This window comes from Bidens hawaiensis, unplaced genomic scaffold, assembly GCF_021521415.1.
Source record: "Bidens hawaiensis isolate Kalapana, Puna unplaced genomic scaffold, B.hawaiensis_p1.1 tig00028772_1, whole genome shotgun sequence".
NCBI lineage: Eukaryota > Viridiplantae > Streptophyta > Magnoliopsida > Asterales > Asteraceae > Bidens > Bidens hawaiensis.
The window spans coordinates 120,409-146,335 of NW_027494717.1; the positions used below are offsets into that span (position 1 = coordinate 120,409).

Below are 25,927 nucleotides of genomic sequence, written 5' to 3' on the forward strand. Positions count from 1 at the left end.
TATTTTACTTAATTGAATTATGGTATGTTTAAGAAATGTATGTCTTAAAGAGCAAGTTTAGTGGGTCTATATATAGGGTCTAGATTATTAGTTTTATTAGAGAGAGTTGTTTCTCCAAGAGAGAGTTGAGAGAGAGTTAAGATAGAGTCAAGTAGTCTCATCTCCATGTACGTTTGATAAGTTTGTGAAGTTCGTTTGTTTATATGAAAAGAGTCGAGGTTTGTCATCCCAATATCGTGTGTTCGTTTGTTTGATAAGTTCGTTTGATTCGGTTGTTTGATCCGTCTGGGCCAACATTCTAGCCACCACGTACATTCATCGATGGACAATCGGCAATAACGGTTTTTATCCCCTAATATCACATATATCGGATCTGCTTCTTGAACGGTAATTCCACTAACAACCTTTTGCACAAAAGAATATCTTTTTTTCATCGAAACCATTTCCATCTTCATCAAACTTATGACTTGCTATCGGAATAAGTTGATTTATAGAACCGGGTCATCGTTAATAAAGTGTGATTTAAATGCTTATGTGGAATATTTGCATGGGAAGCTCCTTTCTAGTACAATGCAGCATAATAAAGTATTCTCACATGTGAGAATTATCTAGTCTTTTGTTTACGTTGTAGTTTTCCTTAATAATAGGTCAACCAGTTTATTTGGTGGACTTTGTTAGTTTGTTGAGATTGTTATGTTCAATCTCTTGTTATTTATAATTATGTGTAAAGCTGCTTTCTTATCATCTTTCAATATATTAAAAAACCTCAAGAGCTTCTTTATTATAACCTGTTCATTACCATCATTTGTACGTCTGATAACCAACATTGTGGTATCAGAGCCAGTACTCTCCCTTCCCTTATCTCCTACCTGGTTCATTTCCATGGCTGACATCCCGAACGTTTCATCCACCACCTCTATCACTACTGTACCTGTCTTTAAGAAGGAAGGGTATGACCACTGGAGCATTCGCTTGAAGACGATCCTCCGCTCCGTGATCTATGGGACATCGTGTATCTCGGCGTCACAGCTGCTAACGAAGGTAATCTTCATGACACCCGGAAAAAAGATGCGATGGCTATGTTGATCATCCAATAAGGTGTTCATGACCAACTGTTTTCTCGCATGGCTACCGTCGACTCTGCAAAAGACACATGGGATATTCTACGGGTGGAATTCCTCTCAGGTTCAATCGGTGAAACTCCAAGGGCTGCGAAGAGATTTTGAGAATCTTTCAATGAAAGATGATGAGGTGGCTGGTGATTATTTCTCCCGCGTCATGGATAACGTGGGTAGACAACGTTCCTTACTTCCTTTGGTGAGGACCTTCCCGATCAAAAAATTGTTGAAAAAATCCTACGGAGCCTGTCTCCTAAATATGATTTTGTCATACCATCAATTGAAGTAGTGTATGATCTTGCGGATCTTACATCGGTTAAGCTCATGGGTTTACTCCAATCGCAGGAAGAGCGCATGAACAGCCGTGCACCCATAAAAAAAACCGCTACGAACCCCGAACATCAAGATGAAAACGCCCTGCAAATCTTCCTCGATCAACCCAAAGCCATTCGTGGTCGAGGGCATGGTCGAGAAGGCAATCGTGCAGCCGGCCGGGAAAGAGGTACCTTTGATCGTAGTAAGGTACCCCAATGTAATGTGTGCAAAAAATTGGTCACACGAGAAGGATTGCTGGTATAATGACGAGGCTCAAGTAAATGTTGCTGAACAAGAAGAAAAAAATCAAAATCAAAATGCTGCTCAAGTAAATGAGGCTGTCGAGAACGAACATCGCCTCATTTTGGCTTGCAGTATCCCATCAGATGATCACAGGCGAAGTTGTCACTAACTTCGCTCGTTGAACAAGTTCGCCTAGGCGAACTTGTCAACAACTTCGCTTGGTTAACAAGTTCGCCTAAGCGAACTTGTCAACAACTTCGCTGTTACACAAACAATTACATAATCAATATTACAGACTCGATTACAGACTTAATACATATGAACTACTGACATCTATGTACCAACAGACTCCCCCTTGGCAGTAGCTTCATATCTTGATCTTCATAGCTTGTGTCTTGTAACCCTGTATCTTCATGCGTGCACTCCTTCTCTCACACACACCGTCACAACTCGTTGATACTTTCTTGCTTCATCCTTCCAAGCTGGAATATAAAAGATCTTTTTCTCGTTGAGCATCTTCAGATCAGCTTGCGACAAGTTGACAAGATGCATCGGATCGTAAATTCTAAGTATCTCTTGTTCATCCTCATCTTCCATCACAGCTTCAGCAGTCTGGCAATCAACGTACCACCATTTTAGATTCTTCAACACATCTTGAGGCATATATTTCATTGGAACCTCTTTGATGCATCGGATCGGCTTGTACTTCATCACCATCCATGGCTTGCCATCTGCTCTCAATCCCCTCTCTGTATCCTCCACGAGCTTTCCCTTCTGTGGCTTTAAGAGTTCAAACTTCTTTTCTTTTACGCCTTCTTTCCATACAATCTTCTCAATCATTCTGGCCATATTATTGTTACTTCTGTTTATCAGGCCCAATCTTCCCAAATCTTTCACCTCGCATTCCGGCAACGTGTTGAGAGATCTCAACATTCTTCTGAAATATTGAATGCCATCATAGCGTTTTACCACAAATAACTTGATCTGTTCATCATAAATCCAACAGATGATTCCCTTCTTCGCCTCAGCATAGCCTTTAATGTTATAGCTTTTCTTGAACATGGCTGGAACAGCAGGCTTCTTGGTCTTGATAAACCAATGAGCACAGCCTTCCTTCCACCTAGGCTGCTCCTCCCACTCAGTAGTCTCATCCATCTCAGCCCTCACATCGGCTTTCTCAACTTCGGGGATCTCGTGCTCGACATTTTCTTCCAAAATCTCTCCCTCCTCTATCACATCCTCAACAATAATTTCTGCACCAATCTTTTCAATCTCACTGATTGGCAGAACATCTTCATCAAATAATACATCGTCGCTGAACATGTCATCATCAAGTTCCTTCAGCGCATCGATCACGTCATCATCACCACCAGCCGCTTCGGTAGACTCCCCCTCAGCTGTGGAAGCCCTAAGAGCTTGTGAGGTTCTTGGCAGCTCACCACCTGCACCTTCCGGTGCATTGGGATCATCGTCTCGGTCTTCTCTACGCTTGGTCCTCAACTCATCTCCTCTACAGCTCATCTCCCCCTGAGATGCCAAGAACTCCTTCAAGGCATCTATTATTTTCCCATTGGACACCGTTCCTTTCCCCGTAATTCTTCCTCCACTTGCACCAGCAAAACTAACTCTGGCTCCCTGAATAGGTTTTAAGTCGTGCAACAGGTATTTGTTGCCCGTCATGTGCCGGGAACAGCCGCTATCTACAATCCAAAGACTGTGGGCAGCCCTGTTCAACTGTTCCTGCACAATAAAGCAAATGATTAGAATCTAGGGACCCAAGACCAATTGGTCTTGGATCTATACATCCCGTACTTCTGCTTTCCGAAGTTAGCATTTGGATAATTCCTGTCAGTCCTAGTAGGAAATCTCCTTAGAGATTGAATGTGAGGCCTTCCAAACCTATGTGTATTGAAAGTATTATATCTTACGGTTTGGTGATTAGCATTGTAAAACTGAGGTTTGTTTCTGTGAAAACCTGAATTAGTTACATTTTGAAATTTTAAAGGGTTTTCATTTTTAACAGTATTAAAATTACCAGTAGACTTATGCTCAGTCTTAATAGGCCTCCCACCTCTGAATTTCGGCGTCAGAGGACAATCTGCAACAAGATGTCCTACCTTATTACACCGAAAACAACACCTATACTCCATTTTCTTTTCAAATGTTGTTTTGGATGTAGAGGCAGTGTTACCAGCCGTTCGTCTCACATAAGGTGGGACGTACGGGTTGAGTGGAGTACTCTTTTTAGAAGTTTTGTCTTTATCTCCACCAGTGGGTAACACTACATTCTCTTTTGTCTTACCCGATTCGGACAACTTATCCGAATCTGATGAGACCGGACTCGTAACAGAAATATTTACACTTGAAACAGGCGAACTCGTTTCGCCACTACTAACGCTTGAATCTTTACTTGTAACCTTGAAAGGAATTGTCTGAGGAACTTCAAAATCAGCAGATTTCTGTACACTAGGGTTAAAAGTGTAATTATGGTTATACGGTGGTGGAACCTCGTGATAACCAATTCCTCCTCTCTTTGTAGAAGTACCTTGATCACTAACAAGGTGATCAAGAATAGCTGAGGAATTTCGGAACTGCTCCAGTTTTCGGTTCATTTCCACCACTTTCACCTGGTGGTCAGCAATCTGCTTTTCACGTTCAGCAATCAGTTTAGTCTTTTCCTCTAAAACCTCATAACTAAGATCAATAACTTCAATTTTCTCAGCAAGTTTAGTTTTTAAGCTTTTAACATCTTTTTCACATGCTTTAATTTTAACTTTGTAACTGTTTTCTCTTGCTTTTGTGTAGTGATGATCTTCTTTAAGAGTTTTAAATTCAGCATCTAAACGAACATACTGATCAGTCATGGTAGCAAGTTGCTCAGACAAATTCTCACAATTTGTATAAATAGATTTAGAACTTACCTCGGAGCGTTGATCATCGTTATCTGCCATGAAAGCTTTTTCCTTACCAGCAGCTTTCTCTTCTCCGGTAGTCTTCTCACGTTCTTCATTCTCAACCTTAGCCATATTTGCCTGTTCATTATTTTCATTCAAATGCAGGTTCCAGTTGTATTCACCTGCTTCTCTGGACAGCATGGCATTGACTTCTTTAGTACTTCCAGTGTGCTGTGGGGACCGGCCCTGACCACGCTCAACTCTCTCGTTTCTGCAATCTTTGGCAAAGTGCCCGTTTTGTTGACAGTTATAGCACCTTACCTTGGATTTGTCGAACCCTGGCCTTCCACCAACAAACTTTCTCCCCGTCTTCCTCATGAACTTCTTCACTCGTCTCACTATCATGGCCATCTGCCATTGTAAATCCATCTCCTCCAGATCATCAGCATCGATCTGGTCGTAGTCTTCATCTAGCATCGCCGGATCAACTACCTTTCCTTGAATATAATTTTCATAAGAAGCAATAAATGAAGCATAGAGGCCAAACTGCTCTTCAGCAGATTTGACGCTCATTGGCATCTTTGAGTAATTATTGCTTGCGGAACTTGAAGATCCACCACTCTGGCTTGCTGTCTGTTGAGTACCACTTAATCCACCCGCAACAAAGCAAACATCCCCATTTGAATTTACTGACACATGCCCCTCCTGTGAAGAATTGGCACCCGACTCACTTTTCGAGTAGTAGGCGGCAGAGTCAGTTTTAGAACTTGTATTGGAGTTCACTTTCGCACCATACATGCTTGGATCTTGAACCTGATCCATAGATGTTTCTTTCCTCACCATATTAAGCTCAAAAGTTCTGAGCTTGTTGACAGCGGTTTCAAGATCATAAGTAGAGAAGTCCTTGTCTTCTCTCATTAATACAGTATACATTTCCCATTTTGGTGGGAGAGCATCGAGAAGTTTTTCCACAATCTCTTCTTCTCGGTAGGAAATGGAGTAGTTACTCAATTCAGTCATGAGATGATAATATCGAGTGATAATATCATCAAGAGATTCGTTCTTTAAGTACTTAAAGACTGAAAACTGAGTTTTAAGCAGCTTTATCTTTGAGGCCCGAATGCCTACATTTCCTTCGAATCTGCTCTCAAGAGCTTCCCAAAGCTCTCTAGCCGATGTATACTTTCTGAATGTATGTAGGATCTCCTGCGGAAGAGCCATTGTGATTGCCGCATGAGCCTTGCTTTCGGCTTCGTACATCTTCTTCTCCTCCTCTTCCATTTTACTGTATTTCTTTATTTGAACTCGACCCTCATACTGCATGATTGGTGGAATATATCCATCTTGGATGCATACCCACATTTTTGCATCCTGGTACTTAACATACTGTATGAACCGATCCTTCCACGCAACAAAGTCTGTTCCTTTTAGCAATCTTGGGGCCTTTGTGGCTGACCCCGCTTCAACTTCCATCTTGACAAGCTCTGAAATGTTGATTGATGACATCCTTCTTGAAGACTAATAAACCCAAAAAATTCTGAAATGGGCGAAGTTAGAAAAATTTCTTCGAAACAGTACTGTAGGCGAAGTTAAGTATAACTTCGCTTAAGTAAAAACTTCGCTGGATCCTTTGTAAATTCGCGTAAATGGGCGAAGTTGAGAATAACTTCGCTTAGGATAAGCGAACTTAGAAAGTAAGCGAACTTGAAGAGAACTTCGCTGAACGAGGCGAACTTGAGAAGAACTTCGCTGAGTTAGGCGAAGTTGAGGAGGTAGGCGAAGTTAAGAATAACTTCGCTTCTCCTTATATCTTCGCTGAAACCCTACGAATCCTGACGGCAACTTCGCCTGATGAACAGCAACTTCGCCTGATGAACTTGAACTTTCTGCAGATCTGAAAAACGGATTTTAACGACGATTTTGACGATTTGAAGGCTTAAACACACTGGTAGGAAGCTAGAATGAGCAAAAACACCACAAACTCGTCCCGGTAACACCCGAAATGAAACGAATTCTACTCCCGCGTGAATATCCCGAACCACACAATCGAGCAAAAGCTCTGATACCAATTGTAGGTTCCTGGACGGATCTTACACGAGATATCCCGATATGCACAGGTGCGGAATCCCTGTGTAGATCGTTACGGACGTAGAATATAGCTCACGAACACACGTACACACGATACGAACAACCACACGTTATATTGATAACTCAAACCGATATGCTTACAGACTCACGTCAATAGACTCACACGTAACTGAACTCGATCAACCAAAACCTAAAATGACCAACTGATTAACCTTTAAACTGTAAACAGTTAACCTACTTAAATACACGACAACTTCGCCTCAGGCGAAGTTGTCACTAACTTCGCTCGTTGAACAAGTTCGCCTAGGCGAACTTGTCAACAACTTCGCCTGGTTAACAAGTTCGCCTAAGCGAACTTGTCAACAACTTCGCTGTTACACAAACAATTACATAATCAATATTACAGACTCGATTACAGACTTAATACATATGAACTACTGACATCTATGTACCAACATGATTTAATAACCTTAAAAACCTTTTTAAAAAAAATAGAAACAACAACCGCGTCCAGGGGGCTCGAACCCGCGACCCTGGCCGGTTCAGTAAGCCAAACAGACACACGCCAACCATCTGAGCTACCCAATTACTTGGTTATAATATGAAAACCAAAATAATTAATATAGAAACCTGCGAATCCCAATTGATTGTAAACCCTAACATTCTAGATTGTTTAATCCGTTAATCGTTGATCAAATTAAAGTTAGGTTTAATGATTTCCAGATTGTAACGATCACATAACCACGTTTAAATACCTGAAACGATGTCATATAGATGATAAACGGCGAGATACGGCTGTCGGCCAAAGATGATGATGAACAGGTTACCGGGAGCTCGTTATAATTAAATTAATTATGAGGGTTTCATAGGTGCTGGAATAATGATTGTGTGGGTTGATTTAATTGAAAATTTACAGTGCGCAAACAGTATATCGATCATATGACGAAGGCAGTTAACCAAATATGTAAATACGCGTTATAATTGATCTTGTTTCTTAATTAAAGTTGTCGGCAAGGCTGACTAAGGAAAGAATAGCATATATGTTGATCCAATTTCCTTGTTGATAGCGAGAATTGAGTTCCAAGCTACAAAGTGGGTATACGGGTTCGCAAAACGGTCATGGGTATGGGTTTACATAAAGGGTAATTGGGTTAATTGATAAGAATAATCAGAAGTTGCTAACCGGTCCTTGAAGTTTGGAAGTGGAGACAAATAAAGGTTAAATTTTTGTTAAGGGTGAACTTATATAATATTTATAGATGCTTTATATAATATATAAATAATTAATTAATTCATAATATTATAATAGTTAATTAAACTCAATATTTTATTAATAAATTTCCCGAACATAAAAGAATATGGGCCGGGTTACGAATAAAAATCTAAATTGGAAAAATTTTAGTTGTTACAACTTCCCGTGCACACAATCTATACTACTAATCATGTAGGATAAACCATGATCCCTTTCATGTACTAAGGCTTTGTGTAGGGGATGGGCTACAAAATGGGGCGACGTACATAAAATTATACATATTTTTAGCATCAAAGAATCTCTAAAAACTGCAACTTCTATCAAATAACATAGCTAAGAAGGCTACTTATCATAATAAAATGCAAATTCAGGTGAACCCAAGCCTCAAACGAAGAAACAAGCGAAAAGACAAAGAAAAACGAAAGAAAACACAAGAAAAACAAGAAACACGCCCCCATGCTTCTGACCACATGAAAAGACAAAAAACTACAATAAAAGACAAACACTGAAGACAAATGCACAGGGCCATGCCTCCTCAAACACGGGGTCTTGGTCACCTTCAGGTAAGACAAAATGAATTTAAGCACATGTCAATAAAAAGCACGGGGCGTGCCTAAGAAGCACACCCCCGTGGTGAGTCATCATGTACGATCTGACAACATGCAACTGGGACACGTGGACACGGGGTCGTACCCCTCCCTCCAGACAACCAATAAATAGAGGCATTAGTTTCACTCACTTGGTATGCTTAAAGAAGATCTCTAAACGGGTTTCTCTTATAAAAACACCCACATTACATTCATACTGAAGATCTTACAAGGAGTTTGATGGCTTGGAGGTTATCATCATCAACATCACCATAATCCATCATTATTAAGAAGGGAGACTCATCCACATTTGGTTAGACTGTTCTAATTTAATCATGTGTTTGTTATCATCATCTCTTTTTATGTTCATAAAAATGCTCATTATGAGCTAAACTCCATTTACTATCTATAACCTATGAAGAAGCTTTGTTTTACTTGATGACTATGTGACATATGGTTTAGTTGGGTATAGTACATAGTTATTTTGCAATTATCCATTGATGAAGAAATGTTTTATCACTTTAATTCAATACATCAAGGTTGATGATTTATAATCATTCATGGTAATTCATGTTCTTGGAAACTAGAAATGGTAAAAATAATACTTTCATACTTTATTCAAAGATAAAACATGAATCCTTATGTTGTACTTAGAAATGATGAGATATAAGCTATGATCTATTTCTATAGTTTTGATAATTCTGAAATAACGTTGTTAACACGATTGCTTAGGTTATCACACTAGTTAAAGAAATCATATGTTAATGAAATGTGTAATTATAATCTAACTAAATCAACCAAGGGGAGGTTGTGTGAGTTAACCACAACCACACGAAGTTGTTATGATTGGTATTTGAGAAATCAAAGTCAATCCTAATCGTTCTACTATACCAAACTGCTTGTTTACTTAAATTAACATTCTCGTGGTAGCATGACATTAGGAAAGGATGGACTTTAAAATGCACATACTACTTTCTTTTATGTCATAGAATATCTTCACTTAGAAATGATGAACTATTCTATCATATATTATTAGGACAAGTTTATCACATGTTTATTTAATAATCATCAAGGAATAAGAGAGTGGATTCTTGATATTAGATGGTAAACCTTCATATAATTGAATTACTCACTTAGAACTTCTCTTCTTGTCACCTATATATTATATATTTATGTTTTATAAAATGTTTAAAAATCAACCTCAAAATGATTAAACCTTCCGATTAAAGTAAGACGAAGATTAAGTATTGGAAACATTTGTGTCCACGGATCGATTCTTGGTTCTTACCAATACTATTCTACATATACGATAGGTACACTTGCTTATTTTGTGTGTTTAGTCTTAGTAGAAATCACTTTTATAAATTTAAAACACGATCTTGTGCAAAAGCTAAAACCACATTCTCATATATATATATATATATATATATATATATATATATATATATATATAAATACTAAAAAAACTGGGGCGTGCTCCAAGAAGTACGGTCCCGTGCCACAAAGTGCTGATTGGAATCTTCGATGCAAAAATCTCAGTCAGACTGGTTTGTAACAGAATTGTGAGAACAAAAACACGGGGTCATGCTTCAAGAAGCACGGGGCTGTGCCTAGAAACTGGTTGGCTATAAAAGGCGCCCTTTGCCAATACATTCCTTGCACCAACCCTAACCAAAACACACTCCTCTGAAATTACAATATGCCTACTGAGATGAGTGAAGCAATCCCCGTCCCTTGCTAACAGAGGAACGAAACCCGACACATCTCCAAACCGAATTTCTTTTGAAACTTCAAGAACTAGTCAAAGAAATCATTGAAATGAATCTCCTCGCAGAAATGTGTCACGTTCAACTCACCAAATCAGTGGAGAATATGAAAATGGAGCTTCGAGACATTAACGAACAACTCCAGTTCCAAGTTCTCGGCTTCACGTACTTTCCGCCACCAAGACCATTCGGTGGTGAGAACCCTTCGGTAAAATTTAGAAACTTTAAGCTTTCTATTTCATGTGTAAAACAAGTGCGCTAGGCACATTGTGTTAGGACTCTCGGTCTAAACCCGAGTAATTTTACGTTTCTAGGAAAACCGGGCTTATCCCATAATTGTTTTAGGACTTTTAATTTTAATGAAAATTAAGTTTTAGGATGATCAAACTATTGGAATAACATGCTACACATCATTCTAAAAATTCCGGCTCTCGCGCTTGGCTGAAAAATCAAAGAAAATTTTAATGACAAAAAGCATGCGGTCGTGCTTCTTCAAGAACATGGCCGTGGTCACCCTAGAATCTTCAACATGATGGTCACCCTAGAATCTTCAGCATGATACGCGCTGACTCCGTACAATTCTCTGAATCAGAAACATTTATTCCCCTAGCAGCACGAGACCGTGCATCACAAAGCACGGGGCTGTGGTCGACTTTCCAGTCTCTATATAATGCATGCAAAACTCACTATTCCATTCATACCAAAATCAAGTTTACTGAAATGGAAAGTAAGAAAATGGAATGGAAACCAGTGAGAAGAGGAAAGCATGGTGTTTCTTCCTCAAACCTTGAGGAAGAAATCATGAGGCTCCAATGCATCGTAAGACACCAAGCCGAGAGTAAAATCCAAATCGAAGCTCGACTAATCGAGCTGACCAACAAAGTCGAACTGCTCAGGTTTGATAATTTCCGTATTGTGGATAGCCACAACAAAGATATGGATTTCAAATTCAATTATCTTAACCGAGAGATCGCGAAGCTCGATAAAAAGCTTTCCGAGCTCTTGGAACCTAAAATAGCCCCACCACACATTCAAGACTTGTTAGGGAATGTTGGTCGTTAGAAGTTCAGACTTTGTCTTGTTAAGAAGTTACTCTTGCTAGTATTATGTTTCGTAACTCGGGGTTGTTGTTGCACTTTTCTTTCTACTATGTTTAACTATGCCTTATGTTTTAATGAAAATTAGGACTTTTAATTTCTATCTCAACTTTAATCCTCAAGAAAAATCAGTTAAAAATGAACCAGATCGACAAATAAACAGCAAAACAAAAAGAACTGACTGCTTCATGCAGCACGGTACCATGCTTCCAAAAGCACGGGGCCGTGCTTTTGTGTCCAGTACAGTTACGATTTTTATTTCAATAAAATGGCATTTCCATTCACTTAACCCTAAAAACAACTTCGTCCAACACCAAAAACTGCCAACCATTCACCATTTTCTCAAATCTTTGCCTCAAATCTTCTATTTTTAACCAAAGGTATGTTAAACTAACAAATCTAATCTTAAAATTCAACATTCTAGTTCTAAACCAAACCCCAGTTCTAACCGATTGATAAAATCGGGTACAACCCCGGAAAATAGATGGATTAATAGTTTAGATTAAGGACAATGAGATGTTAGATAGATTTACACTTGTGTTTTATTAAGAAAAACGATTCGGGTTTGGATCTTAGTTGATTCGCTTAAAACTTGAACCCAAATGATATGTCAAAAACCGGTTGAAATCGCAGGTTCGAGTCTTGATTATGGTAGAATTAGGATTAAAAACACGTGCTATGTTTTACAAAGCACGACCCGTGGTCACCTTCTGGTCAACAAAAAGTCAAAATCAGGAATTAGGTTACACTGCCAAAGACCCGCAACATGGGTCCGTTCTTCCAAAAGCACGATACCGTGCTGTTGCAAAACATGGGCCCGTACTTTTAAAAGCACGGCACTGTGGTTCTGTTTCTGTTCCAGCTTGTCCAAAATTTAACTAATTTGGGTATAAATTGCAGATGGCCGAATATGGGGATGATGTACATGCATTCTTAGTCTTCTCATAACGCACTAAAAGTGATCAAAGAGCCCAGACTCAACTGACCTACCTTAACCGACGCTTCCCAGAACCGAACTTTTATGCTTGCAAGGATACATTGATTCAAGTTAATCAGTGGAATAGATACAAGACTATTGTGAAATGACCATGGCGACGGGTTTTTAGTCAAAAAGGGAAGGCTATTACCGAGTTAAAAAAAGAATTCTTAGCCACTTTTTCGTTTAAGACAAAAAATCCGTACATGTGGTATGAAGAAGCAATCGAGTTCTGGTGTGGGGGTGAGTGGTATACAACATCGGTCACCCAACTGAGGATAGATTTGGGAATTTACACAAGTGAAGAAACAGACAACCCAATCTGGTACACAACCACAACCACATTCGTAGATGAAGATGCTGATGAAGACGCAGAGGCTGGAAACACACGGGTACAAGCATGGAAACAGTTAAGCTACGGGGATGAAACCTACATTGCAAGCAGCTCAAATAGCACAACGTTACGCGACCCTCTCATGAAATACATTCACCGATTACTTAGCCACACCGTCACCGCTCGTGGTCAAAGTGAAGAGGTTGTGAACTTGAGGGATTTATGGGCCCTGTATTGCATGAAGAATGAAACACCGTGCAACATCACCTATTTATTCTGCAAACTGTTCACAACGAATGCAAATGCAAAGAGCCGAAATACCCTGATTTTTGGTGGACCGTGGATCTATAAGCTTTATTAAGCTTAACATGCAGACAGAGAAGGAACCCGTAGCCCAGACCTGATTGCTCTTAACCTTGGTTTTTGTATCAGCATGCAGATGCCCAGCAAATCAGTAGAGACCCTGAGGTGTGGAGATTTCATTATGCCTATAACCAGATTTGGGATCCCGAGGACCCAGTCGATATGATGATCCAGGACGATCCCAAGAGAAGAGGAGGATCACCGCATCCACCACACTTACCACCAGCAGGGAGGCCCATCTTCATAAGGGGCCGACCCAGCTCGTCACATGATAACCGATACTCATTTGAGGGCCTATACGGGCTCATTGACCAGTTCCAAGCTAACACTACCGCCTCGTTTGAAAGAATCACATGACAAATTGTTGCCTCTGATGCACAGTGAGCAGCTGAATATGCAGAAACGAGGCGAGAGAATGACCGTTTGGGATATCGCATGGACATGCAGTGGGGACCGTTCGACCCGAACACGGGTAACTGACGAGAAGCGGCACTGGTAGGTCTGGTATGGGTATGGGATGGGCTGGAAGTACTTTTATGACACTATTATCATGTCTGTTTGAATAATTTACAATCTGTCACTTGTTTGTTTGGTTGGATACTTTTATGGCCGTAGGTGCCAAGACATTTTAGTAGCTACTTATTTAGCCCGTATGGGCAGGGAATAGATGATTCCATACCCAATTTTCAGTAGAATTATGCTTGGTTGTCTGTGGTTGTTTGCAGTTTTATATTACACAGGTACAAAACAGGAAAACGGACGAAAATAGGGGACGCTCTGTCGAAATTTCGTTAACCCGTAGGGAAGTACCTTTCCTTATAACTCACCATACTTAATTAGAATTTTAATTTTTTTATACATCTTTTCACATTGTGGACAATGTGAGATTCAAGTGTGGGGAGGAGAATTACTTGACCAATTGCTTGCTCAACTAATTATAAAATTCTCTAATAACAAAATTTTTGTAGCAAATAAAGACTATTTTATAAACCAAAAGAAAAATCCTAGAATTTGTTTTGCAAATAACCAACTACAAATCTATTATAACCAAAAACGTGAAAAAGTAAAAAGAAGTTTTGTAATTTTGAGAACAAATTTATGCAAAATATGGCGTGTATACCAAATTCCTCTGTTACTGTGAGATAAACCTGATAACATATAAATATTATTCGGAAGATTTGAGTGAGTCATGTGTTTCATGTGATTTAGAACTTGTCGCAATTATTCACTTCAAGACCGCACAAAGCGTTGTATAAGGAAGAAGGTAAAATTTTTCATCACTCCATCAAACCATTCTCCAAATCACAAAACCCAAAAACCTTACCTCTTTATCCCTCTTACCAGTAAAATACAACACTGATCTTTTACTGGCAGACCCTAAAGAACTGGAAATGCATTCTTTCAATTTCAATTTCCTTTTTTGCATACATCTCACAAAACCTTGCCCCCAGAACTTAGGGAGAGAATCTTTCTCTTAAGCAATGAGGTGAGGAAAAAGTGACGCCAAAACGAACAAAGGCCACCAGTTTGTGGAGTTTCCAAAAGCACAATGAAAAGAAGAGCAAAAATTTATGAACGATGCCTAGGATGTAGAAACTGGTCCCACGAAGGAAGTTGTAGAAAAAGTCAAACTCATTCTCAACACGAATATACCGAACTAATGAGGATGGGGGCTATTAGGCTTAAAGCCGAACGATCCATTAGAGTTGGGAGTTATGTTCAGAACATGATTGAGGAAGAACTGATTCACATCCTCGACAAAACTGGTCTTGACGATTTGACCTTAAAAGAGTCACTAAAATTGTTTTCTAAAAAAAAAGCTGACCATTGAAGACATCTTAAGATTCCCGACGATCAGCAGAAGTTGTATTTACCATCCTCATTAACCTAAACCCCTTAAACCACCACAAAATACTCAATCCCGGTTCAGACAAAACCAACCCCAATTACCTTCTGATATATGCAACCCTTCACAAAGGTGGAGATTTGAATTTGTTACAAGCTTATTTTTCACAAGTCGCATTTTAACTAAGAGTGTTCACATACATACATCACAGGTATGATCAGATATATAAGCCGAGTGTGAGTGAACATTGTGAAAACGTGACGTTTTGCATAAACAAAAGCTCGTAAAAACAAAATTACCTTTTTATATCACTACATATATTCCTATGATTTAAGGTTGTTTGTTTTGTTTCCATTTCGTAGAACACGGTTGGGGGTATTTGAAGCAATGGTCTTAACTTGCTATTTTTAGATAATTTTTATAAGTAGCCTGCTTGAGGACAAACAATGTTCAGTGTGGGGATGTTTGACGTACATAAAATTATACGTCTTTTTAGCATCAAATAATCTCTAAAAACTGCAACTTCTATCAAATAACATAGCTTAGAAGGCTACTTATCATAATAAAATGCAAATTCAGGTAAACCCAAGCCTCAAACGAAGAAACAAGCAAAAAGACAAAGAAAAACGAAAGAAAACACAAGAAAAACAAGAAACACGCCCCATGCTTCAAGAAACACGTCCCCATGCTTCTGACCTCAAGAAAAGAAAAAAATCTACAAGAAAAGATAAACACTGAAGACAAAAGCACGGGGCCATGCCTCCTCAACCACGGGGCCGTGGTCACCTTCAGATAAGACAAAATGAATTTAATCACATGTCAATAAAAAGCACAGGGGTGTGCCTCAGAAGCACACCCCCGTGGTGAGTCATCATGTACGATCTGACAACATGCAACTGGGATACGTGGACACGGGGCTATGCCGCTCCCTCCAGACAGCCTATAAATAGAGGCATTAGTTGCACTCACTTGGTATGCTTGAAGAAGATCTCTAAACGGGTTTCTCTTATAAAAACACCCACATTACACTCATATTGAAGATCATATAAGGTGTTTGAAGGCTTGGAGGTTATCATCATCAACATCACCATAATCCATCATCATTAAGAAGGGAGACTCATCCACATTTGGTTAGACTGTTCTAATTTAATCATGTGTTTGTTATCATCATCTCTTTTTATGTTCATAAAAATGCTCATTATGAGCTAAACTCCATTTACTATCTATAACCTATGAAGAAGCTTTGTTTTACTTGATGACTATGTGACATATGGTTTAGTTGGGTATAGTACATGGTTATTTTGCAATTATCCATTGATGAAGAAATGTTTTATCACTTTAATTCAATACATCAAGGTTGATGATTTATAATCATTCATGGTAATTCATGTTATTGGAAACTAGAAATGGTAAAAATAATACTTTGATACTTTATTCAAGATAAAACATGGATACTTATGTTGTACTTAGGAATGATGAGATATAAGCTATGATCTATTTCTATAGTTTTGATAATTCTGAAATAACGTTGTTAACACGACTGCTTAGGTTATCATACTAGTTAAAGAAATCATATGTTAATGAAATGTGTAACTATAATCTAATTAAATCAACCAAGGGGAGGCTGTGTGAGTTAACTATAACCACTCGAAGTTGTTAGGATTGGTATTTGTGAAATCGAAGTCAATCCTAATCGTTCTACTATACCAAACTGCTTGTCTACTTAAATTGACATTCTCGTGGTAGCATGACATTAGGAAAGGATGGACTTTAAAATGCGCATGCTACTTTCTTTTATGTCATAGAATATCTTCACTTAGAAATGATGTACTATTCTATCATATATTATTAGGACAAGTTTATCACATGTTTATTTAAGAATCATTAAGGAATAATGGAGTGGATTCTTGATATTAGATGGTAAACCTTCATATAATTTAATTACTTACTTAGAATTTCTCTTGTCACCTATATATTATATATTTCTGTTTTATAAAAAGTTTAAAAATCAACCTCAAAATGATTAAACCTTCCGATTAAAGTAAGATGAAGATTCATTATTGGAAACATTTGTGTCCACGGATCGATACTTGGTTCTTACCAATACTATTCTACATATACGATTGGTACACTTGCCTATTTTGTGTGTGTTTAGTCTTAGTAGAAATCACTTTTATAAATTTAAAATATGATCTTAGGCAAAAGCTAAAACCCCAATCTCTTTTATTTTAAGCACACACACGCAAACATCATGGGGCTTTTTGCATCATGTGACAACCGGTCAGCAAAGTGTGGGTTTTTGTTTTTGGGTTGTAATGGTGTTTTAGCCCAATATATATACCACACACGAACAATTAGAATAATAAAAACAAAAGGAAGCCGGGCAAGAAGAATTTGTCTCCCCCTACATTTCGCCCCTTTGTCGGCGGGGGGGGGGGGGGGGGGGTTTAAAAGAAAATCGCCCCATTTTGGGTTGTTTTCTCGCCCACTACGGGAACCTAAGTAAATACTTTGAATGCCGTGCCAAGTGAAATTTCTCAGATAACGTGCAGGGTATAGACGCCTTAGTCCTATAAGAAATAATTAATTAAAAGCAATTTCAAATAAAGCAAGTTAAATAATTTTTTTTAACTTATTATATACAATAGCAAGAATATTCCAAGGAGTCTTCTGTCGTTTTTTCGTCATTTTTAAGTACTCGTCATTAATGTCGGTCGTGTTTCTATAGGCGAGCACGCGTATCGCAGAAGTACACTTTTGGATATGGTGAATCCTAACAACCCTTGTGCGTCCTGTTTTTTACTTAAAGTAATCAAACTCATGCTCCAAATCTTTGACAATGCGCAAAAACAAACGTTTAAACATCCGAAAACGACGTCTAAAAATCTTTGGGTTCTTATATTTCGGGGGGTCATTGAAGTAATCTTTCATCAAACAATCGTTTGCACCCAAACGGTGTTGTTCACTATAATCTATTTTCAAGACCTGGCGAATAGGAGAACGAAGAGATTGCATATACTTTAACGTGAGCATAACCGCACACGTAACAGCCTCCTCCGCCTCGTCATCGGTCGTGTGTTCCTTATTCTTCAAATATCGGTTGATTACGTCAGAGGAAGAGGGAGAATCCATATTTGGTGTTTTGAGTAGGGAGTTTTGTAGAGAGTTTTATAAAAAAAAACGGCGTGAGGGTTTTTGGTGTTTATATATGAAAAATATTTTTTTAATTAGTTTTTGTCAAAGGGCTAGTTTGACCAAACACTCTTCACCCGACGTTTTGTGGGAAGCACCACCCACCCGAAAAATGCCCGAAGTGTTGGGGTTACCCCACATTTTGAGAGGGGAAAGCGGCCACTACGTTGGGTCTTAACTCCAAGTTTGGAAATGATGAAAATGTGTCACTATTTTCGATAGATGTATCTGTGATATTAGCATCCTCAATAATTTATTCAATTAGAAAATTCTAAAGTGAATGAGATTACAAGTTTTGCGAAGAAAATCTAAAATCCCATGTTATTTTTTGCTTCATCGTTGGATCGAAGTTTCAAAGGCGGGAGATCTATATGAACATTCAGGCCATCCTTAGTAACTAGACTACCTTCAACCAGTACATTCATCGATGGACAAGCGATAAGAATCGTTTTTCTCCTTAATATCTTATATATTAGGTCGTCATCTTTGACATGTAAATCCACTAAAAACCCTTTGCACAAACTAGTTTTTTTTTTCATCAAACATAGGCTCATCTTCTGACTCGCCCTTAAGATAAATCAACTTCTAGAACGGGGGTGGAAATAGCAAGAAAGTTGCTCCCTATCGTTCACACCGTCCCAGGTGATGGTTACCAATTCGACTTCCTTGTTGCTTATCTTTTTTTGCAACTTAAGAACATGGATCCGCTGTTGTAGCAATGCGATCTCTTATCGGTTTCCAAGATTTTGGACTCAGTTATATTGTCTCTTAACATTGAGATCCCAGTGGTAGGGTAAGATTCCATTGATGCCTCTTTCGGGGCTGCTAACTTTTTCTTTTTCCCGATCCACCTGTTTCCATATTAAAGTCCTAATAAATTCTACTGCCCACACTATATTAACCCGACATTTAATTTAGCTAGCCCTCACCATTTTGTGATTCCACGACTAAAGTGGCATGTGGCCTATCTTTCAATCCGTAAGTATTTTCCTTATTGTGACCCACCATATAATCTCAAAAGTGTACGAGATGCTAAGAGTTTCCAATGATGGGATATCAATATACACATTTGGGTCATCCATAATAGCCAAACCATCGTCAACCACCGCATTCATCGACGAACCACAGTTTATAATGACTGTTTTGTCTCCTTAATATATCGTAAATCTGTCTCCTTGACCGGTGATTCCTCTAACCACCTTTTGCAAAAATCAAGATATTTTTCACACAGGCCACTCATGAATATTTTTATTTTTAATTATTTTTAAAGTAAATGGACAGTGATGGTGAGGTGACTAGTGGGCTGAGTGAACACAAGGAAGCTATGGTCTGTTAAGAAGTGAAGTTAATTCAAGCCAGGCCCAGTTCGGTTTTGTTTGGTGAATATTATCACAATATCGAGAAATCATACAGGGCACTTTTTGGTCATATTATTTTTCTTTCTCTCTCCAGAATTAGAATTCGTATAATCAGTCCTCATCTTGTTGATTGAGATATTATTGTTAGTTCAAATCATCGTTGTAATTTGGTTTATACTTGATTTCACATTGAAATTGAGTTCTATTGTATCTGTTGATTGTGTTTGATTATAATGGAGATTGCAATCTACTTTCATGACATGGTATCAGAGCCACGACGTCGTGGCTCTAATCGCTACGTTTCTTCCGCGCGGATTTTGTTTCTGGTTACGAGTTAGGGTTTTCACGCTGCAAACCCTAGTTTGCTTGATTTGGGGATCTTGTTCATCTCGCGATTATCTGGTTATTTGTTGAAAGGGAACACGAAGAATGATTATGTAAACCTAATTGAAGCTTACAAAGCATCTCATATTTTCTTTCTGAATCTTGTTTGGAAGCTATACCACTGTGAGATCTTTCCTATCCCTTTTAAGTTTTCTGTCTTTAATTTCTTGATACTTTGTTGCTTTAGACGTTTTAGGTGTATCTGTTCTCTTATAGTTCTGTGTTCTTTGTTGTGAAAATATGGGTGATAAAAGTGAGTCTAGTAATAATGAGACTCTTGTTAGTAAGTTGGATATAAGTAATCCTTTGTACCTCCATCCTAGTGACTCAAGCACTCTTTCCATCATTAATGTAAAACTAAAAGGAACTGAAAATTATGGTGTTTTGGCTAATGGAATGAAATTAGCTTTGCAAGTTAAAAATAAAGTCGGTTTTATTAATGGGAAATGTTTAAAATCAACTAACGATGAGGTGCTTGCTAGTCAGTGGGATAGGTGCAACTCAATTGTTCTTACTTGGATTTTAAACTCTGTTTGTGATGAGCTTTATGCGGGTCAGGTCTATTCTGAATCCGCCTTTGATGTTTGGGAAGAACTAAGGGACACTTATGATAAGGTCGATGGTTCCATTATTTTTGGCCTGTACCAAAATATAAATTCACTAACTCAAAATGGATCATCAGTATATGATTATTATCATAAGTTGTCCACCATGTGGAAGCAACTTGATGCTATGCTTCAATTGCCTTCATGTTCTTGTCAAGCCTCAAAGAGCTTTAATGACTTTAATACTTTGATTAAATTGATGCAATTTCTAATGGGTTTGGATGATGTATATCAACCAGTTAGAACTAATCTCTTAACTAGGGATCCTTTACCTTCTGTGAAGACGGATTTCTCTATCATTTCTAGAGAGGAGTCTCATAGGAATGCTAATGGTTCTTCTAAAACTCAAACTCAAAATGTTGGTTTTGTTGCAAAAACTAATCAATTTCAAGATAATAAGAAGGGAATTTACAGAGGGCCTAACCCAAATTTGAAATGCACTCATTGTAATAAGATTGGTCATACAATTGAGAGGTGCTTTGAAATTGTGGGTTATCCTCAAAATTCCAAACCAAGGACCGGTAAATTTGGTAATCAAGGAACAAAATCTTTTTCTAATAATTCTAATGGTTCTAACTTTGGTAAAGCAAATGCATCATCCAACTCAAATAATGTTTCTCTTACACCTGATCAAATTTCAAGATTACTAGGGTTACTAGGAGATAAAACTGATGAGGGTCCTCAAGCTCCTAATTTAGGAGGTAATTATTTGTGTAACTTTTCTTAGAGTATGTTTAGTAAAGGTGTCTTTTGTTTCTCTAGTGGGATGTCATCCCATTCTAAGTGTAATTGGGTTGTGGATTCTGGAGCTAACCAACACATGGTTATGAGTGATAAAAATGTTTTTAATCAAATTGATGTAACTGAGTTTGATATAAAGATTAAACATCCAAATGGGACTAATGCTTTAGTTACAAAGATTGGTAATATAAAATTACGTAACAATGTCATTCTAAATGATGTGTTTGTTGTTCCAGAATATTGTGTCAATCTGTTGTCTGTTTACAAACTTGCATGTGATAACAAATTATCTGTAACATTTAATGAATATAATTGCTATCTTCAGGATTCACTCACAAAGAGAATCCTGGTGACTGGTAGTCAAATAGATGGTTTGTATTTCTGTGGGGATGTATCTAGACCTATTAAGGTGTGTTTTAATAGTGTAGATCAAGTAAATCTTTGGCATACTAGGTTAGGGCACCCATCTTTCCAAGTTTTGGATGTTTTAAAAAATGATTTAAAGATTAAAGTTAAAAATGAAATATATCCTTGTGAAATTTGTCATTTAGCCAAACAACATCGTGAGCCATTTCCTCTAAGTGATCATAAAACATCCGAACTTGGAGAGTTGATACATTTAGATGTATGGGTCCTTATAGGATCAATAGTAAAGAAGGGTATCGGTCCTTCTTAACTGTTGTCGATGATTTCACTAGGGCCGTTTGGGTGTACTTGTTAAAAACTAAAAGTGAAGTTTTTTTTAACATTGAAAGTTTTTTTAACATGGTTAAAAATCAATTTGGTAAAACCATTAAAACTCTTAGGAGTGATAATGGAACTGAGTTTATTAACTCTTAGATGCAAAATTTTGTTAAAAATAATGGTATAATACATCAAACATCTTGTGTCCATACACCTCAACAAAACGGCATAGTTGAAAGAAAACATAGACACCTATTAAATGTTGCTAGGTCATTGTTATTTGAGAGTGGTGTTCTTTTGAATTTTTGGTCTGAATGTGTTCTAACTGCAACCTATTTAATTAACAGGACTCCCTCCTCTATCTTAAATGGTAAATCTCCATATGAATGCTTGTTTGATTTTAAACCCTCTCTTAACCACTTAAGAAATTTCGGTTGTCTTTGTTTTAGTACAGTTTTAAATAATACAAACAAATTTGAAAAAAGGGCTGATAAGTGTGTTTTTTTGGGGTATTCATTTCAAAAAAAGGGATATAAGTTGTGGAATTTGGAAACTAAACAAGTTATATTTTCTCGTGATGTAAAATTTTATGAAACAATTTATCCTTTTAAAAATAGTGATTGTTTAAAAAATCTTGAAACAAACACTGATTTGTCAGTCAATGCTTTAAACTTTTTTGATTTCTTTTCTGATAATACCGAAATTTCCTTAAGTAGGACTAATCCCGATGATGAGGGGAGGGCACCTTATGATACTAACACCAGTGAACAGCCTCCTACCGATGAGGATCTGATTAAAGGCGGGGTTGAAAGTCAACAGCCTAATCTTGATCCTAATCCTAGTGAGGTAGTTTATAGTGATGGTACTAATGAAGAGAATATCTCTCCTTAGGGTATTAATAGTCCAATTCAACTTCCTAATCAAACAAGTTTGAGAAGATTGACTAGGGAGTCAAAATTACCAAAAACTCTAAATGATTTTGTGATTGAGGGTAAAGAGAAATATGGACTAGAAAAGGTGTTAAATTACTCTAAGCTAACTAAAGAAAATCTGTGTTTTACTTCTGTGCTAAATAAAAGTCTTGAGCCTAGAAATTTTAGGGAAGCATCTTCCAATAAACATTGGATTAATGCTATGAACGAAGAAATGGTTGCACTTAATAGGAACAACACTTGGGAACTTGTTGATCTTCCTATTGGTAGGAAACCAATAGGGTGTAAATGGGTGTATAAGATAAAGTATAGGTCCACGGGTGAGATAGAGAGATATAAAGCTAGGTTAGTGGCGAAAGGCTTTAACCAAAGAGAAGGAATAGATTTTGGTGAGACTTTTTCACCAGTTGTTAAAATGGTCACTGTTAGAACAGTAATTGCCTTGGCTGTTAAAAATAATTGGAATTTGTTCCAACTCAACATAAATAATGCTTTTCTGTATGGAGATTTGCATGAAGATGTTTATATGGCCTTACCTGAAGGTTATTTTTCAAAGTATGAAACTATGAGTGTGCAAATTAACCAAATCCTTGTATGGCTTGAAACAAGCACCAAGGATGTGGAATGATAAGTTGGTTAGTGTTTTACTTGAAATAGGTTTTGTACAAAGCAAAACTGATTATTCTTTGTTTGTTAAATCTGTTAATAATGTGTTAGTTGTTTTGCTAGTTTATGTTGATGATATTGTTATAACTGGGAACAATATAAAAGAAATTGAAAGTGTTAAAAGTCTTTTAAAAACCAAGTTTTTAATTAAAGATCTTGGAATTCTCAAATATTTTTTGGGAATTGAAGTGCTCTATTCCGAGCAAGGTGTGTGTTTAAGTCAAAGGAAATATTGTGTTGATTTGCTTGCTGAATTTGGGTTAACAGCGAGTAAACCTGTCAATACCCCTATTGAGCAAAACCATATTATTAAGGCTCTTTGTGAAAAGGACAAAAAGTCTTTAGAAAATATTTCTAAATACCAAAAGTTAGTTGGCAATTTTATATACTTATCACACACACGCCCAGATATCTCCTATTCTGTTCAATTTTTAAGTCAACATATGTATAGTCCAACAAGTGCACACTTGGGACTTGCATTAAGATTTTTAAGATATCTAAAAAAGGCTCCTGGACGTGGTGTTTTGATAAGCAAAGAGGGATTTTTTGATTTACGGGCCTACGCTGACTCTGATTGGGCAAAATGCTTGAGCACTCGACGATCTGTGACCGGGTTCTGTGTTTTTCTTGGAAACTCACTTGTTTCTTGGAAAAGCAAAAAACAAATGACCGTGTCACAATCTTCAGCGGAGGCTGAGTATCGGTCAATGTGTGAAGCTGCTGGTGAGAATATATGGTTGCCTGTTAAGTTGTTTTGTGACAATTCAGCTGCTATATCAAATGCCGCTAATCCAGTTTTTCATGACCAGACGAAACATTTTGAGGTGGATTTGTTTTATCTTCATGAAAGAATCACGGCTGGAGTTATACACGTGATCAAAACTCAGTCTGGGAATCAGTTAGCTGATGTTTTTACCAAGGGTTTATTTCCCGTTGAACATGATTTTTCTCTGTCAAAAGTTAGACGTGTTTGATATGTTTGCATAATGAATTGTCGGGGGGGGGGGGTGTTGAAAGGTGACGTCTAAACACAATTCATATACAAATAATTTATATATTTTGGTTAATATAACTAATAGTGTTCTGTTTTTTTTTTTTTTGCATATATACATGTGTTGGTGCTAATGGGCTTTAAAGTAAATGGATACTGATGGTGAGGTGACTAGTGGGCTGAGTGAACATAAGGAAGCTATGGTCTGTTAAGAAGTGAAGTTAATTCAAGCCAGGCCCGATTCGGTTTTGTTTGGTGAATATTATCACAATATCAAGAAATCATACAGGGCACTTTTTGGTCATATTATTTTTCTTTCTCTCTCCAGAATTAGAATTCGTATAATCAGTCCTCATCTTGTTGATTGAGATATTATTGTTAGTTCAAATCATCTTGTTGATGATTTGATTTCTTGGTTTCTTTCTGTTTTAACATCATCGTTGTAATTTGGTTTATACTTGATTTCACATTGAAATTGAGTTCTATTGTATCTGTTGATTGTGTTTGATTATAATGGAGATTGCAATCTACTTTCATGACAGTACACTTGGCTTGTAACATTACTCAACCAAAAAGACTAGTTCAACGGGTGAGGGAACCCATTTAGCTTATAAACCTCGCAAAAATTGCCATACAACCGATATTAGACAAGTCTTATATCTTGCAATGATTTCAGTTCGTAACACCTTACTTCTGTTTCAAATTTACTCTTAAGTATAAGACTAAGTTTCTAGTGCCATCACCTTCGTGTACTATTATGGAAACTTTCTCCTTAAACGAAAGTTAGTAATCCTAGTTTTAAACGAAACCTAGTAACTTTCGTATGGGCCAAATTGGTTTCGGTGCCATTACTTTCATGTGCCATTAATTAAACTTCTGCCTGAACGAAACTTAGTAACTCTCGCGTGAACATTTAACTTGCTTAGTTTAGCCTGAAGTAAAACGAAATTTTAAGGCTTAACTTTTGGGTGACTCAAGGCTTACTAATAGCCAAAGTTTTCTTATGATTGAAACCACTAACTGTCTAATTTTCATGTGCCACAAGCTTTCAGTAAACGAGAGATTAAGTATGCCAGTAATTATAGATAGTTTCACGTCGCACAAAAGTTTATTATCGCATAAAACCATATGTTGTGATGATTTGAATTCTCTCTTACTGAGTTAAGAGAGTTTGAGTATATTATTATATATAATAAATACAATGCAACAAAATAGGAAACTAATAACTATATTTGACTACATAATAAACAACAATAATTGTGGAGGAATTCTTGTAGAGAAGGTTATTATATTTTATCCCCTGTCAAGCGAAACGGCGTGGATGAACTCGGAGAAGATCCCGAAAATGCTCGAACTGTGGTAGAGGTAGACTCTTGGTGAAGATATCTGCGAGTTGAATCTTGGTTGGAACAAACTTAGTGTTTAGTTTCCCGGACATAACTAACTCCCGAACAAAGTGATAATCCAAGTCAATGTGTTTGGCTCGTTTGTTGGA

The 25,927-nt window shown here is 37.5% G+C and overlaps 1 protein-coding gene across 2 annotated transcripts; it reads left to right on the forward strand.

Moving 5' to 3' along the window:
* The first annotated feature begins 19,590 nt into the window (after window positions 1-19,590).
* Window positions 19,591-24,174, forward strand: LOC143577706 (uncharacterized). Of its 2 annotated transcripts, XM_077061466.1 has the most exons (3): window positions 19,591-21,119; window positions 21,485-21,568; window positions 22,191-24,174. In XM_077061466.1, exons 1-2 carry the CDS (start codon window positions 20,054-20,056, stop codon window positions 21,517-21,519), a joined length of 1,101 nt encoding a protein of 366 aa, XP_076917581.1. In that variant the 5' UTR covers window positions 19,591-20,053; the 3' UTR covers window positions 21,520-21,568; window positions 22,191-24,174. The 2 variants fall into 2 exon arrangements, with proteins under 2 accessions (XP_076917581.1, XP_076917580.1); XM_077061465.1 differs by having other exon boundaries at window positions 21,485-24,174.
* The last annotated feature ends 1,753 nt before the right edge of the window (window positions 24,175-25,927 follow it).